Genomic DNA, 17309 nt, shown 5'->3' with positions numbered 1-17309 from the left:
GTCGGCCTGGTATTGCACTACCTATGGGATTGGCGCACGTGTGGCGAGTGCTTAAAGCCTGCTTCATCTCCGCCACAGGTTTGACTGGCATTTCACGACCTTCGGGATCAGCCCACATATGGGGAGTGCTTAATGCTTGCTTCACTTCTGCCTCGGGTTGGCCTGGTATTGCACTTTCTTCGGGATCGGCCCACCGTATGAAAAATTGTTGGTCTATGCGCGGATGCGATCTGCCAGATCCTCACCATAGACAGCTTCACTGTAAAAAAGTGGTCTAGCTCACGGCAAATAGAGTCAAACATATTAAAATGCGAATAAAAAGAGATGCATACAAAAGCAAATAGAGCTATTTGTATCAACTGATAGCAAGCTCATTGGTATCATCCCAAACTTTGTCACATATGAGATTCTCCAAGCAACTGGAAAGTCAACCTCAACTGTCCTGACATACTCTCAGCCTGCGCATAATGCCTCAGTGTTGCATTTCACTGCTTTAAGGGGGTTATTTTGGTTTGGATGTGGGTAACCTGCATCTTAGCATCAGCCAACACTTTGCTTTTTGAGCGCAAGCTCCTTCAAAGAGGCGGCGGCACAGTTCCTTTCCTGATCATTCCTCAATGCAATGGTCCTTCCTATTCTTGTCCTTGTTACGCTGCGTGTTCGCCCCATGGATGAAGCATCCTTTTGGTCAGTTGTACAGTCAGATTTTTCAGACTCCCTAAGGGCCGCTACAATGTCCGAAAAAAAAAAAATGAATGCATGTCTTTTACTGCCCTTAAGGGCCCAAATCGCCACAGGCACGTCCGAAAAAGCTCTGAAGGTCTGCCAGTACACTTATTAGGCATATAGGTGCTTGCACTCTGACAGGAGACGGCAAGTGCACGCGAGTCTAACAATATATGTACTGCATCCCATACACTTCACCGCGTAGCATCACTGTGCTGAGGCAAAGCTGCCTTTCGAGGACTAGCAATATGCAACGCGCCGTGCTTTACGAGGATTGCAGAGGCAGAGTGGGTACCTTTGCTGACAGCGGTGAATTCTTTCAATGAAAAAGACAGCACCGAATGTCAAGAACCGTAATAGCATAATAGCCTAGCGTTCCCGCCATGGTGATTACAGTGGCCAGTGGATCTGCGTGTGAGATAACACGGCGGTGTTGGCTTTGATTAATGCCATATCAAATCTGCAGTTGCAGCACATTCGGAGTGCGGATCAATGGTGAATATCTCGCCAACAGTGGGGACAAATTACTAGTGATTGAGGACCTTAACCGAAAAAGTGTTAGAGTGGGTTTGAAGATTAATATGCAGAAGACAATGTTGAATAATTCACATCGCCAGTCAGCCTCTAGAGTCTGTACAGGAGTAAGTCAGTTGCTCGTAAGGGACCCTGATCATGAAAAGGCAATTTACCTAAGAATAAAAATGGGGTGGAATGCATATGGCAGGCATTACCAAATCATGGCTGGGAGCTTACCACTGTCATTGAAAGAAAAAAAATTAAATTATGGGGTTTTACTTGCCAAAACCACTTTCTGATTATGAGGCACGCCGTAGTGGAGGACTCTGGAAATTTCGACCACCTAGGGTTCTTTAACGTGCACCTAAATCTAAGTACACGGGTGTTTTCGCATTTCGGCCCCATCGAAATGCGGCCGCCGTGGCCGGGATTCGATCCCCATCCTCGTGCTCAGCAGCCGAACACCATAGTCACTGAGCAACCACGGTGGGTGTCACTGAAAAGAAAAGTGTACAACTATTGCATTCTACTAGTGCTAACTTATGAGGCACACATTAGAATCGGGTAAATACCGTAATTAAACTTTGTGATATATGGTTCTTGCTTCAAAAGTTTCCTATGGCAAGCATAAATGGGAGTTGTCGACACGCGATCACACGTGTTGAATGCATACATTGTTTCCTAAGCATCGCCGAGCTAGACGTGCTGCCACTAAAGGGGTCGCTATTGGGTTCACCATAGGGGTCAACAGCGAGTCACTGTTCCAAGTTCAAGTTATCCTGTGAAGGCCAATTTTACAATCAAAATAAGAGATTCGGGACTGTAGAAATGTATGACTGCCGGCCAAGACCTTTGGCCAGGATTGAATTACCCGGAGTCGAATTAACAGAAGTCGACTGTACCATATGGCAGTGGACTTTGCAGCAAGAATGTATCTCCTACTACACATAGCAGAATATTGGCATGCTGCAGAACAGTAGACTCCCATAAATTTGATCCCGTCTGAAAGTCCCAGCCGACACACGTGCATTTCTATAGGTCCAAACTTCGGTTATTTTGATACTAAAATAGGCTTTCACCCAATAATTCCAACTTGAGCAGTCAGCATGCATGCTGACCCCTACAGTGAACCCAATAAGCGGCCCCTTTGGTGACATACCTTAGAGGACAGTAGATGTGTGAAACAGACTTTATCTCCTGCAGGAAATGCCTATTTTCTGCCTGCCCAGGAGGAGCTTCAAGCAATAATCACAGATCAAAACGTCTGATTGTGGTATTCACCCATTTCTAATGTGCCATCTTTAACAAAACTTGGCGATTTTCGTATGCTTTACCGCATAACACGGATGTATTGCGGCGAAGCTGACTTTGGAAAATTGGTTGCAATGTGCAACACATTGGACCCTTGTCCGTTTTTTTAAAAACAAAAATTGTGTGCGCATTTGATTTCTGTTTCATTTTAGGGGCTTTTGTCCTTTCTATGCTAGTTAACACTTTGGACACACAGACAGCGGGCGTGTGTTTCACTCTGGGGCATGTTAGAATCTGTACGTAAACCATGGCAAATAAATCAGTCATGTGTGTTGGCATTTCTTCTGCATCTTCTTAAATTTGACCCACCAGATAATTCAATCTGTTTCGTCAGTCCCGTCAGAGTCGAATTAACGGAATGAAGTCAACTGCATTTTGCTTGCTGCTCAGAAGTATGAGCTTGAATAAATAACATAGCATTACAACACGTAGGACATAAAGGAGACAAATGAAGTGCTGCAACATGTGCCAACTTGCCTAAGTTAGCACTATATAAGCTTGAACCCAGATGTGCCAGCTGCATTAAGGTTGTGACAAAATGTAAAATCGCATGTGTTGGAGACTCAGTAGGTTGGCTTTCCTTCTTGAAAAAGTGTTGCAGAGTGCCTGTTAAGGATTTACTGATTGATGCTGTCAAACTGTCAACAAGGCTGCCAAAAAATTATTCTTAATACAACCATTTCATGGACACAACAAGGTAACAAATTGTTTTGTGTGTGAAGCATTAAGAGTATATTCGTGATCAAATATTGTTCTTAAAAAGTGACCTCAACGAGACAGCACACGAGACTGCACAAGATCTAACTCACCGTGTGAGCCCGGACTCCCTCTCGGCAGGATGGGCAAGCGAGTGCGATCCCCTCGTCACAACGATCTCACCCAGCATTACAAGTTAGTCAAGAGAACCATGCCGCTACCGCACAAAGCACCCAATAAAGCACAAGAAGTCACGTACAGGTGGCTTCAGACAGGCACCTACGCATGCCCGGCCTTCCTGCACAAAATCTTTCCGGACGTGCACCCTCACAATGCGTGTCACTACTGTAAGGATATAGCTAGCCTTGATCACATGCTCTGGGCTTGCCCCCTGGTGCCAGGACCACCAAGGAAGAGTGGGACCGAGCTCCACACAGCTCGGACCTTGAAGCACAGCTCTGGGCTGTCCATCGGGCCCGCGACGCGGCAGAGGGGCATGGCCTCTCTGTTCCGACGTGGGAGTGGCCCACTGCGCACTAATCGCACGTACCGACGGATGTCAAGAAATTTATTGATCCATCCATCATCAAAGCAGTTGTCAGAAAACATTCTGCAGGGAACAGCTAAAACACTATGCATTTCTCATTATAGTGATATTATGTGTGCGTGAGTTTAATAAATAGATAATTTGCAGGTGTGTGTATGGCAAATTCAGATGCTAACTTCACCAAAGTCATAAAAGCACACAGCACTCTACTTAAAAGGAATCTGAGCATTTGGCCACTGTTGTGTCACTAATGTGCACTGTCGTAGCCGTCTTCATTACCAAGCAGAAATACACCCAACAAACTATTTTTCGGACATGCATGAGAATTCGGGTACCCTTGCAACACTGCCACGTACCTCACAGAGGCAATTAATTATAAGCACAGCTGAAATTTCGGATGCTGAAATGCTTTGCCTTCAAAGTGCGGAAGGCACAACCATTGTAGAAAGTGTTGTATAATGCCGGTTTTCAAGCGTCAACTTTGCTGCAATATAGCTTGCTACGGGAAGAGGCTTATGCAATGTATCGTGGTGGAGCATACCAGCAGTGAAAAGGGGCCATTGTAAGATGGCATGATTTACATTTTTTTATTTACACACATACATACTCTCTTTTGTTACAGCACAAGCACCAAGAAGCCTGATAAGTGTTGTGGTTGGTCTACAAAATTAAGAAAAATTATGGGGTCTTACATGCCAAAACCACTTTCTGATAATGAGGCATGCCGTAGTGTGGGACTCCGGAAATTTCTACCAACTGGGGTTCTTTAACGTGCACCTACAGTAAATTTAAGTGCACGGGTGTTTTCGCCTTTTGCCCCCATTGAAATGCGGCAGCTCTGGCCGAGATTCGATCCTGCGACCTCGTGCTTAGCAGCCCAACACCACAGCCACTAAGCAACTAGGGCGGGTACAAATTAAGTTCCTTGCCTACCCAAACAAAAATGTTTGCAACATGATGTGCGTGGTATACCATCCTTGGGAAGGCAAGCTTAATTGGTTGCTGTTGGCTTTGTGTCTTGCTTCACTCTTGAGCAGCACTTACTGACTGCACAGTAATAATAAGCTCCACCAAATGGCTAGATTACTTCTGTACTACTCCAAGTGTTCCAAGAAGACTTTTGGAACACGAAGTAGAAAAAAAATTTCTGCTCCTAAACTGCTCCAGAATGTCAAGTTTGTGCTTGAAACCCTAAACTGTCTTGACCACCACTGAGGGGTTGATCTTCAACATCACTTATATACTTAAGATAAAATCTTGAGTAACACTTACTGGTTGTCTAAACATTTTGAAATGGTTTCACAGGTTCTAATTTAACACTTACATGCACTTTTTAAAACAGCAGTGAATAACGATTTCGGTAACATATTTCAGTATTCTACAGTTGATTTGGAGGATTATGCGCCATCACTGGTCTGCAATTATGGAAGTTTAGAGATAAAAAAATGGGGGCAATAATGCCTACGTTTTACACATTGTCATTGTACAGAACACAACCTATGCAACTTGCTATAAAACTGATTTATATAGTATTTGAAATTACCATAAGAGTATGTAAACAGCTGGGGTTTCATAGTTCTAGGTTCTTGTTATGTTTTAGACTAGCACCTCCCTTTAAATGGCAGTAAAAGGCATGCATAAATTTTTTTTTTGGACTGCCTGATTTTCTAAATGTTTTGTTCTTGCAGTCCTCGGGGAACCACCCATCGCCACCAAGAAAAAGCACTTTTGACTGTAGCAGTAATCAGTGATTCGCCTAATTGGCAAACAGTTCAGGATGCCAAACAGCCTCTTGACAGCTGTACCTCTGACAGAAGGCACTAATACACAGTGCAATGCACTGTTTCTGCACTCTAGACTGTGGGATTCTCATCCCGTACCTTGGGTCAAAGGAACGACAATCACAAGGGCATTTATTGCACCTTTCATAAATCAATGCCTGCTAGCAGAGTTGCTATCCACAAAACATGCCGATGGGCGTGCGACAAATCGCGGAAGTCCGACTCACCGCGACCGGATAGCGAGCGAATTATGTTCGCCCCTTGCTGGATCCCAATGCCTGGTCGTTCACGCGTACGGTCACGCGAACGGTGGCTCTTTCGCACAAGGCCTCACGAGACGATCTCGCAGAAGCATGGATCGGCGCACGGGCGGCACGTTTGTGCTGCTTGCCGTCCCAAACCAAAGAGGAAACGTGTTCTCCCTTGCGCCCCCAAGTAACCCTGCCATGAGGCGGCGTTAGCAGCGCAACACTCGCGTGGCCTGGGGCCCGCGGCGAAGCCGCAATGCAGGAGACGGAAGATATGCGGGAAAAACAACATATCAGGGGACGTGTGACAGTCGCGCATCCCCACAAGACAAATGTGATAAGAGCTGTATTATGTGACCTATTATAACTCCGTGGTGACAATACAGACAGGATATGCAGGGCATGTAGCGATGAGGTCAGTAGCAATGGAATGATATCACCAGTGTACAGAGCGCTAAATTCATTCTTGCTCTGTTACTGATAATTGAGAACTCCATCAAATGAAAAATTAAGAGAAATATCATGTGTGAAGGAATACTACTCATCATATCTATTGCAATTATTCTCGGACAGCATTCCCTCTTTCTTGCTTTTATTATTAATGCATTTATATAGTACTGCTCACCTGCTGTTCCATGTGTTCCATCGACACATATACGATCAGTTTCAAGCCTCTTGAAAAGCTCCTGTTGTGGTGTGGTCATGATGACTAGCATAAGATCTCTGTCATCCAAAAGGTCCTCATTTTTTTTCTCTAAGAAAATGTCACTTTTTGTTGGGTTGTCCTTGGTGTTTAAAGAAGAGCAATGGGTTTTCCTTTTCACTATGCATCCTCTCAACCCAGAGTTGCATGCTCACATAGTCATTATCGTGCAGCCGCTCGGTCTTCGAGACTCTGGCATCCCTCATTATTTTGCGGAGATCCTGCTTGCTTAACAGGTTAATGCGGTGGAATGTCTCATCCACGTTGGACCGCACATTATCCAGTACTGCATCCATGGACACGCCTTCTCGCAGCTTGTCTTGAGAGAGTAGAGAAAAAGTGTATATTAGTTGAAGCATAAGTAAAAATTACCGAGCACGCAAGGAAGTGAAATGGGCACTGATGAACATTTTTAATATCATTATTTAGAATTCCTTTAATTGAATAATGAGTTACATTGACTTACAAAAACCTTTTGCAATGGTGTGTGTTAAATAGTTCAAGCTGTCGCAATTTTTGTTCTTTTTAGGTCAGCTCTTTGCAAGGACATGGTGCTATGCAGCCTTCAGCTGCTGAAGAGGCAAGATTACATTTCTGAATTACACTACACGATTACATTACATTTGAAGAGGCAAGATTACATATTTAAGTGTTTCAATGTTTGGTGTCATTGATAAACCGTCATGGGGATTATCTGCACCAGTGTTATCAGGTACGTAAGTGAAGAAATTTATTGTGTGTACCAAGTTTACAGCTAGGTTGCCAATTTCATCCTTCACTGTTGGTAACCTTGTTTGCACAAGACATTACTGAACCATTGTAAAAGCATTGCACTGGACTGGACATGTGCAGATTGTGGTTCAGATCCTACCCAGGGCAAAAATGTCTTCCACTTTTAGTTCCTTTACTAAATATTGCCATTGTTATCAATTTCTATCCTACAGTTAGAACTTAATTTTCCAATTACATTCCATAGCATAAGTTATTGCCACTTCCATAGTGGCATGCCACCATAGACGGGCAAAACAGTCTGCAATCGAAAACATGTGCAGCATTTCCAGATTAACTTAAATATAAACATCACTGTTACTGACTGAATTGATGCACATAATTTGATTAATGTCAATATAAAAATTGTCAATTAAAGCTTTCAGCAATTATTTTTAATGGTTGATTTATCAGTCATTCATCCATATTTACAGAGCAGACACACCTGTGAACGTATGCTTTGAAGGCTATGCAGTCATGTGGGTTTTTGAGTTAAAGGTATTATTTCAGTCAAGTAGAGTACTGACTGGACACTTGAAGCTGTTTTACAAGTTCATGTCTAATACCCCTGTCACACGGCAAATCTAATGTCATTTACAACGAATGACATTCGCTGATAATGCCATTTCTTTGGTGTCACACGGTAAAACGTAAGGACATTTACGAAAATGACATTTACAAACAAATCAGTTCGCCAAACTCATTCGCATTCGTTTGGAACTGAATGTGTATCCTCGACACCACGAGTTTACCAGTGTTTCGCAAACAGTACGTGCTTCTTTTTTTGTTTTAACAAAAAATCACTATTCTATCCATTTTATTACCTAATTATTGCTTTAACGACATTGAAGTCCATCACATAGGTAAATACAGAAAACTACTCTCAGTCCAGTGACCAGACAGCCATCTTTAGCTTTCGCTGCAGCAGTCGTGTTGGTTCTCACCGGAGCATCGGCCGCGGCCACTTCAATTGACTTGGCATAAAAGCGTGCGCATTTTTTCCTGTGGCACGCGCCAAGAATGAGGATATTAGAAGCTCGCATGCACATCAGAAAGGCGATGACATGCAACTGCCCTTCTCGTACCACTTTAGCAGATGTAGCGGACGCGCCTATCGTTCTCTTCGCCCTGTTGCTTGCCTTAGCTCGACTCGACTTCGTTGGCAATGTCGACAAGTTAGTAATCGAACACTACGGTTTGAAAGCAATGATCACATATTCTAGTAGAATTTAGCATACTGGAAAATAATTATTGGACAAAAGTGGGTTTGAGGCGTGTCTTTTATTTTTTTTTACTCTCGTCATTGTCATCATTTTCAAATGACATTAGTTTTCGCCGTGTGACAGGGGTATAAGCCTAATTATCGTGATCGTTTCAATCATGTTTCATTCACATAGCTGATTCATAAGCATTCAAAATATTTAGGTACCATATTTTCCAAACCATAGGTGCCACCATTTTCTTTTCATTTTCGTCCAAGCGTATTGTAGAACAGTGTAACTTATATATGCAAGACCAACATGAGACATTCTTTTTCTCCAGCAATGTACTTGCAGTTTATTTTGTCTGCTAGAATGTGCGGCTCATAAAATTTTTTTTACTGAAGTTTAGTGCCCTGAAATGGGTAAGTACAACATTTTAGGATAAGTGTATAAACATGCACAATCGCATTTCACGATGCTGACCCAAGTTAAGATAGATGCATCTTATACAATGAGTTATATACACATATTTTTTCTTTGAAAGTTGTGAAAAGAGGGGGGAAAGGGGGTGACTTGTACAACAGTTCAATTTATAGTCCAGAAAATATGGCACATGGTTTGTGAGCCCTACATATAGTAGAGTAAAATACAACTTGAGCTGATGAAAGTTTCATGGAAAGCACATCTGCTGTGGATGACCTACAGTAGTGGCGAGAGGTCGCAGTTTCATCGATGTCTGTAATACTTGCACTTCAGTTTAGTCAAAATGGCAGACATAATTATGTACAATGCACCTTAAGTAATCCCAAGTGGAAATTATTCCAGCTTACTGCTATTTTGAGACATTGAATCGCACTAGGATCATAAGTCATACCAATACAGTTAACTGAAAGCCTGAAAAATAAAACAGAAAAAGAAAAAGCCACAGTCTGCGGCATGGCCTACAGTGCACCAGGAGGCACTACACCTTCCTGCTTGGTACATGAAGTGATGCAAACAAGTATAAAATAACTAAAGTCGTTGCCTGCAATAAGAATAGCCATATAGGTCAAATATAGGCCACTGGCTGTGCCAAGGTAGTTGTTACCGGTGTGAAATTGGAGAACGGTTCCCTTTTTTCTCTCTCTCTTTCTCTGAACCCTTCAGGCATTGATACAATGTAGCAAAATGATAAACATGTTTATGATGTCATTAACTATAATGCCCTGCAGTCAGTAAAGGTGGCCTCGAATTATGTGGAAATTATGAATTTCAAATGAATTTCATGTGCTCCAAGTTCACTGCATGGTCTGGCATGAGTATTGCCTTGTATTTGGGATGTTGAAAACTCAACAACCACTCTTTATGTATTATAAAGCAGGGCAAAAGTGGTTTCTTACCAGCAATAGCAGCTCTTTCCGACTTGGACAGAAAAACACGACCCAGTTCAAAGTCGTGGCCTCTGTGCTTGAATTGGAAAACCACATACACACCTGTGTTGTCTTCAGTCACAGCCATTGCCGCAAAACATCTTTTTCCACACTTGACACTTGAAGGCCGCTTCAGCTTTTGTTTACTTGTAGCTGTGGAAAAAGATAACCAGGTAGTTTATTCTAACTTAAGCACTGGACTTCCAACACATGCTTAGTGGTGGTTCTACTACACCATTTACACCATTTAGCTACAATTCAACTTGCCTGCAACCTAGCTACACGAACTGCGCAAAGGTGTGGTATTTTCACGCTTTCAGGGCAACGCAGCGTTTTCAGCAGGGGTACGAGAAGACTTAAATATAAGAAACAAATAGTGAACGTGCAAGTAATTCAGTTTGAGATGGATCATCTACTAGACTTTTCAAATATTGAGTAATATTTGCAGTAATGCAATGGATTGCCCGAGGTCAAAGCATTGCATGCAGCATTTCAAGGGCACTTTGTTTGTCTCGAAACAAGAACAAATAAAACAAATCTGGGTTTTTACATGCCAATACCACGATCCGATTATCAGGCATGCCTCTCTCAGTATAAGTTTCGTCCTGGCTGTCAACACCAATCGAAGCAATTACTATATGCAATGCTAACAGGGTACGGTGACAAAAGCAGCATTCATAGCAAGCACAATGGCATGCGCTAAGACCCACTGACCACTGGAAGGCACACAGTTTGCATTGCATACATGTGTTCTTGCACGTGGTTCAGAACTGTACGGCAATTTGTGATCTTTTAAGTACAGGAACTAACTTCTGTGCACACTTGTGATAGTTGCTGACTTGTGAAAAGAGGGGCAGGTTACTTGTGCCAGGTTCAAATTATTGTCCGGAAAATATTGTATATGGTTTGTGAGCCCTGCATATAGTAGAATAATATACAAGTTAAAGTGATGAAAGCTTCACATGGAAAGCAGATCTGCTGTGATCTTGTGGACTCGTACAGCAGTGCTTCATCAGTTATCAAAAACTCGTACTAATGATCTCGGAAACAATTGCCAATTGTACCAATATATTAACACCAAGCTTCCTGTAACTGCTTGCAGCCCATATCACAATCACCAAAAGCTAATTTCATGGCACACTACCCTGACCATTGGCCCTAATCAGCACTGCTTCATCAGGTCGGTTGGGTATCAGTAACTAGAGCTACAGTTAGCTGATGAATTGACTCATATCTATTTGCAGTTGAATCGACTCATATCTATTTGCAGAGGCCAGCAAACCACCTTGTAACAAAATTGAGTGCATGGAATGGTAGCAATGTTGTTTGTGTCCACCACTGCCATCTTTGCATCCATTTGTGCTATGGCACCTCCTTCTGGATGCCGTTCATAGCCTCGCGGCAGTCTCTTGTTGAGCTTCTTGCATTGTTATCGGGTGTAATACACTTGTGCATATGCCATAGTGCATATGAAAGCACATGTGTCATTTGCAATGCACATAAGACATTCACCTTCACTTCTTTTGTTATGTGTGACAGAGCAAATTGTTCTAGTGCAGTTGTAATTTCTTGCCTCTCTGATGCCTAGGCACACAGCTGCTTTCATTAGTTCACAAAATATTTATTTATTTACAAAGGCTTTCTACCTACTCAAATGAAAGTACTTGCAACATACTGGCATGGTAGTAATTGGCTGGTTCTGGGTGTTAAAATTTTCTTAAATGTGTAAGCATTTCTATGCTTACCAAACGTCCATCACGCAAGATAAAAATGTGGGCCGATCCCAGAGATAGTGCAATACTGGGCCGACCTACGGCGGAGGTGAACAGCCTTCAAGCACCCAACAAAGTGAAAAGTGCATACAATATAGATAGAGCATGCAGCAGCGAGTGGCTTTACCTTTGTTCTGCCTGTCGCTACCACGAGATCGAAGCAGCGCTCGCAAATCTCTCAGCACACACCCCACCCTGCACCTTTCGTAGATCGCTTTCAAGATATGGGCCCGCTCTTCAAGGCAAAGCGACGAGAACACGGAGTTCAAGATATGGTCCACGCGGTGCATAATGGTTTGACGTGGATGGATAAGGCACTAAAGAGCAGTATCAGCTTATAATGATCAGAACGTCATCAGCACACCTGGCGCCGCCGTCTGCAGCAGTCCGTGTTGCTGCGACGCTGCTGTTTATACCGGTCATATTAACTTCCATAACACTCTTTTTTGTTCAAGTACCCTAAAGAGCCCAGGAGGCATAGGGGTGGGGGATGTTACGATTGGCCAGCGGGGATAGTGACCTTCTGGCTTCACTGCAATGAATCGCTTCGTGAAGCCAACAACACGCCCCCTTCGAATAGCCCTTCGGAGCCAGTAAGGCTAGACACGTTTGGCGGACAGGATTGTTCGCTGGTTCGCTGTCACCTTCAGGGACCAATTGGAGCAAGAAAACTCCTGGAAATGTTTGTTCTATGGCATTCCCCCATGTACTCTGGTAATAGTCACGGTCATGACAGATTCAGCAGCAAACTGCAGAGTCAGCTCAGGAACCAAGACATGCGAGCTTGAGTCAAGCGTGACAACACCTGTCTATGAGGCCTCACTGGTTTTGGTGTGTTCAGTAAAACAAAAGTGCAAGAGAGTGTGTGAACCTTCGCCCTCAAAGGCGGGTACTTCGACGACTTTGGACGCTTTGATTGGATGAAGGTTGGATGGCAGCTTTCCCTGGCCTAGGGATCTAGTAAGGACAGAGAGTGTTTAAGCAGACATTTTCGGCTGTTCAGTGTGCATTTCAGTCATGCTAGACTGATCAGATGTAATGTTCTCCACCCTTCATGTAGATATTGTAAATAAATCCCCTGCTCCTCATTCCTCCCTTCAACAACATCCTTAGCATGAATGAGTCGGACGATGGTATGGGCCAGGTACCCTTTTCATGGCAGACACCATCTCTTACAGGGATTACAATGAAAGGAGCAAAACATACCAAAAATACACAACTAAACAAGAAATATGAATTGGAACAACATGAATTAGTGCAAAAAAACGACTTATTACAGGGTATATACAATGTGTGAAAAAACATAGTAATGACAAGGTTCAAGGTTCCTAAAATACTTGACTTATCACAATGAGCTGTTTTACATTACAAAACAATGGAAAAAAATTAAAGTATACATTACTAAACAGGAAAGCAAAATTGCATATTAAATAAGAACATCAAGAAATGCAACTGGAACGGAACAGCAAGGTAAGAGGTAGTTCAGATTTCTAGGAACAACTTCAAATTATGTACAAATGAGTCGTGACAAATAGCGAGGAGAAGAGGTGAGTGGAAAAACGGATTAGTGTGGGTGAAGATGGGTGCGATATTAAGTTGGTGATCAAGCCGTCAAGACACATGTCACGAGCTAGTCTGATATTTAGAGCCACGTGGGACAACCGATTGGAGTAAAGCTTATGAAAGAAGGACAATAGTGTCAGAAGCCTGCGTATATTGAGAGGAGCTAAATTAATCTAATATTCGATTTCTGTAACTAGATGTATGCGAGTAGTTTCTTGTGATGAAGCGAGCAACATTATTTTGCAGAGACTCTAGTTTGTGTTCGAGGTAGGCCTCATGTGTGGATTCCAAATCAAGAAGGCATATTCGATTTTAGAGCATACTAAGGTGGTGTAAGCCAGAAATTTGGTCTCGGAGTTAGCCGAGTGCAAATAGTGCCTTATGAAGCCAAGTGATCTGGTTGCTTTAGTAGAGTGTTCTAGTTTGCCGTTTTTACACTCGGCTAAGCAGCTGAGCGGAGCGAAAGCGTGAATGCACATGCGCCCTCCGCTTAGCTGCAAGCAGGCTGGTGGAGTCAGAAACACTGTCCGCTTACAAGCTGCCTGAGCAGAAGGTTGCTGCCATTTTTTTCTAGCAAGGGTGGTCGATGCACACACCCACTCAGGCACGTGCATCGAGGCACCTTGCCTGCCTTGCTCTTTACAAGACAGATTTGCACAGACGAAGACTTATGTCTGCTAGAAGGTGCGCATGCTGACCCATTTGAAAACCTCGCAGCGCGGGAGTATGTGATGCATGCTGTACAACATGTTAGCATCAGAAAGGATCAGATTGGATGCAAAATGCAAGCTCGCTGGCTATCACGTGGCATTTCCCAAGATGGGGCTTTATTTTCCACTGGATAAAATGGACCAGTAATGCATTACAAGTTCACGTTTAGATGCTTTGTGGACAAATAAGCTATATGTATTCGTTTTACTTATAAAAGGTTTACTTATAAGTTTTACTTATAGGTGATTTTATTTTGTTTCATTACCCTGAATTCGGCCAAAAGGCACTGCAAATACGAAAGGAACATCAAGCGGAAAGCCAGAGAGGCCGAGATAATCTCGTGGCTGGCGGCAATGGAAAATAAACCTGCTATGAGTAACTACTGAAGAGGAAATAACAATATCGGGAAAGAAACAATCTATTATAACTCAAAGGGAAGCTTATTACTTTCTGAAATGAGCTCGGGATGCCTTAGAACACGCACTTATACAGCAAGATATAAGAAGGAAGAAGCATGTGCTTGCTGCGGTAAAGCTAGGGAAACAATAGAGCATGCTTTACTAGAATGTGAAATATCTCCCCAGCAGTAGATTTAGGCACCACTGGCCTATATACCATTAATAAAATATATCCAGAGAGGGAGATTAAGATGGACTGCAATGATTGTAATGGCATCATTGGAATCAGACATATGCTGGCGGGGTGTCCCGCGACTCTCCCCAAACTCGTTGAAGAATGGACACAGTGGGAGAAAAGGATTCAAAGCCCATTGTTTCAGGACCAACTAAGGGCAGTCCAGGGGGCCCATGATGTCGCTGAAAGGCTTGGCCTGACAGTGCCAACGTGGGAGCGGCCCGCCTTGGCTTGAGAAGTCTAGCCTCCGGACATCATTACAATAAAAGTTTTCACACACATACACCACTGGCCTGCTTGAAGCCCTTGGGTTCAGCAAGAGCAGAGGGAAAGTAAAAATGTATGCAGTAAAGATTGGTAAGCAGCGAATGGAAGATTGGTGGACAAAAAGTAGGGAAACGTCAAACAACAGAGGCTTGCAAAGACAAAGTTCACAAAGTTTGGTTATGGGAAGTCGTCGTGGGTTTTTTTTCTTTGTTAACATAGGTAGAACATTAGGCAATACAAGAGCTTCATGGCGCAACCCACACATCTTTCCAAAGGGGACACTCGTAGCACCTATCCATCCGTCCCTCTGCTCCGCTAGGCTAGACATACAACTAAAACATGCAATCAACCACCAATCCACCATGTGGCTTAGCGGGGCAACTTGGAGCGGGGTGGACCGTAATGACACTAAACTAAAACACTCTAGTGAAAATCACATTTACGCAAATGTTCCATGACAGATCGGATGACAAATGAACACCCAGATATTGTGAATACCGAGGCTACGGGCATGTTTTATAATTATGCAATTGCATAACACGGGTTTAGCTGTAGTCCCGAATCTGATAGCTTTTGTTATATTAATGTTGATTTCCGCTTGCTTACTGCCCCACTTACGGAGATTGTCTAAGTAAGATGGAAGGTAGCAGGTGTCCTCAGGGTTAGTAGATCACGCAATCATCAGCAAATAGTCTATGAAACGCCTACCATTACTAATATCGTTAATATAATCTAAACACAAAATAGGCCTGAGCATGGAACCTTGCGGTACTCCAGATTTGACATGATTTAATGGAGACAAATGGTCATTGATGAAAACTGATTGCTACCGGTTAGTTAAAAAGATGGTAGTCCACCTACTTATCCTCACAAGTTAAGATCTGTCAGTTTATGAATAAGCCAGAATTGAGGAACCTTGTCAAAAGCCTTCGCGAAGTCTAGAGATATTACATCGATTCGATAAAAAGAATGAGTGGAGTTATGCAAGTCATTAATTCATATCAATCGTGTAAAAGTACATGCCGACTGATAAAGAAAAATTTATGTTCTGTAAGAAACTTCATTAGAGCAGATGAAATGATGTGTTCGAGAAGTTTGCAGCACATGCTGGTTAAAGAAATTGGTCTGTAATTTGATGGGTTAGACGAATCAACATATTTAAATATGAGAATTATGCAAGCTGCCTTCCAATCATTTGGGACGCATCCCGTGTCAATACATTGCTGAAAAAGCTTGGCTAAAATGGGACATATTGCAGGTTTGGATATCTTAAGAAGTTTAGGGCAGATGCCATCACGACCAGGAGCAGAGTTAGTTGGAAGACAATCGATACAGGACTGTACTACTTCAGAAGCGATATTAATGTTGTGCATGCTTGAATGCAAAATAGGGGCCTGAAAGCTACTAGGTACAGGAGTCTCATCCGTGAAAACGGATGAAAAAAAAAACTTTTTGAATTCAATAGCAACACGTGCCAGAGAAAGAATGTTACCATCCTTAGATAATGGTACCGTCAAGTTCGATAATTTGGGTTTCCTAAATTTTTGTGTCATTGCTAAGCATGTCTGAAATGTCATGGTTGAAAAATTTAACTTTGGCTGTTGTTGTTACGGTCCTGCATAAGTGTGCGTGCTCACGATAGGGCCTCCAATCTTCCACAGATGCTCATAGTTCAGCTCTGCAATATATAGGTTTCACATGCGTCGCAAACCAAGTGCTTTCTGTGCAGGCTGTTATATTGAATTTTGGAATATGCTTTTCTTTTTAAGTGTGATCAGCCCATTATGAAGAAAAACCCAGTTTGTGTTTATGTTGCAATGAGGGAATGACTGCAAGAAGCCGACAGAAAAGGTGGAAAGGTCACTAACAAGCCCGCTGACATTCACGCCGGTGTAATCAAATATTAATTTTTCTATTTTCATGTTTCTTTAGGGCACCTATGAATTCACAATGCAAGATATTGTGGCCACTGATACCATCCAATACATTTTCCGTAACATTATTTGGTTCTGTGGCTAGTATGAGGTCAGAGTGAATCACCATGAGTGGGAACAGAAACAATTTGATGCAAATTGAAAGTTGAGAGCATGTCAGGAAAATATTGGAATTGACGTTTTTCTTGTGCCATACAGGGGTCGGCATCAATGCCATTCAATATTGGGATAGTCGAAATCGCCGACAAGAAATATTGGTGATGTCGGGTACTTGTTCTGGACAAAACTTAAAGACTTGTTTAGATAATCCGGAAAGTAGTGGGATGAATCAAGTGGACGATAGCAGACTCCAATGACAGAGGTAGAAAGTGTGGGCAGACAGAGAGCAACCCTTACAATTTTGAGGCAGGAATTAGTTTCAATAACGCAAGCTTCTAAACTAGATTTTACTGCGATTAACACACCGCCACCTCTCGATTCAGTTTTATGTTTTCTAAATAATGAAAACTGACGAGACAAGGA

The 17309-nt window shown here is 42.7% G+C and overlaps 1 protein-coding gene and 1 long non-coding RNA gene across 19 annotated transcripts in view; one reads left to right on the top strand and one right to left on the bottom strand.

Annotated features, from left to right (window-relative positions):
- LOC126520319 (uncharacterized) overlaps positions 1–17309 on the top strand; it is a 50134-nt gene that overhangs the window by 21022 nt on the left and 11803 nt on the right. For 5 of the 15 annotated variants that reach the window (XR_011895647.1, XM_055065504.2, XM_072289185.1 and 2 more), the window contains one exon: positions 7058–8651. The exons of 2 other annotated variants lie outside the window; for them this stretch is intronic. Coding sequence is in view for 12 of the 13 variants with exons in the window: in XM_055065504.2 (XP_054921479.1) it covers positions 7058–7202 (145 nt within the window). In the remaining variant the exon portion in view is untranslated. Of the gene's footprint in view, positions 1–78; positions 1057–3316; positions 3450–7057; positions 8652–11889; positions 12754–17309 lie in introns of those variants that run through there. 8 more of the 15 variants (XM_055065510.2, XM_055065498.2, XM_055065495.2 and 5 more) reach the window with 4 other exon arrangements.
- LOC129382119 (uncharacterized) overlaps positions 1–17309 on the bottom strand; it is a 34940-nt gene that overhangs the window by 12059 nt on the left and 5572 nt on the right. For 2 of the 4 annotated variants that reach the window (XR_011895651.1, XR_011895648.1), the window contains 2 exons: positions 9878–10060; positions 6327–6847 (listed from right to left, as the gene is read on the bottom strand). This is a non-coding gene — a long non-coding RNA (uncharacterized lncRNA). Of the gene's footprint in view, positions 1–1147; positions 1739–3362; positions 3786–6326; positions 6848–9877; positions 10061–17309 lie in introns of those variants that run through there. The other 2 variants (XR_011895649.1, XR_011895650.1) reach the window with 2 other exon arrangements.

The sequence above is a fragment of the Dermacentor andersoni genome, chromosome 7 (assembly GCF_023375885.2).
Source record: "Dermacentor andersoni chromosome 7, qqDerAnde1_hic_scaffold, whole genome shotgun sequence".
Taxonomy (NCBI): Eukaryota; Metazoa; Arthropoda; class Arachnida; order Ixodida; family Ixodidae; genus Dermacentor; species Dermacentor andersoni.
The sequence above is the reverse complement of the archived record's forward strand: the minus strand, read 5'-3'. Positions and strand labels throughout refer to the sequence as shown.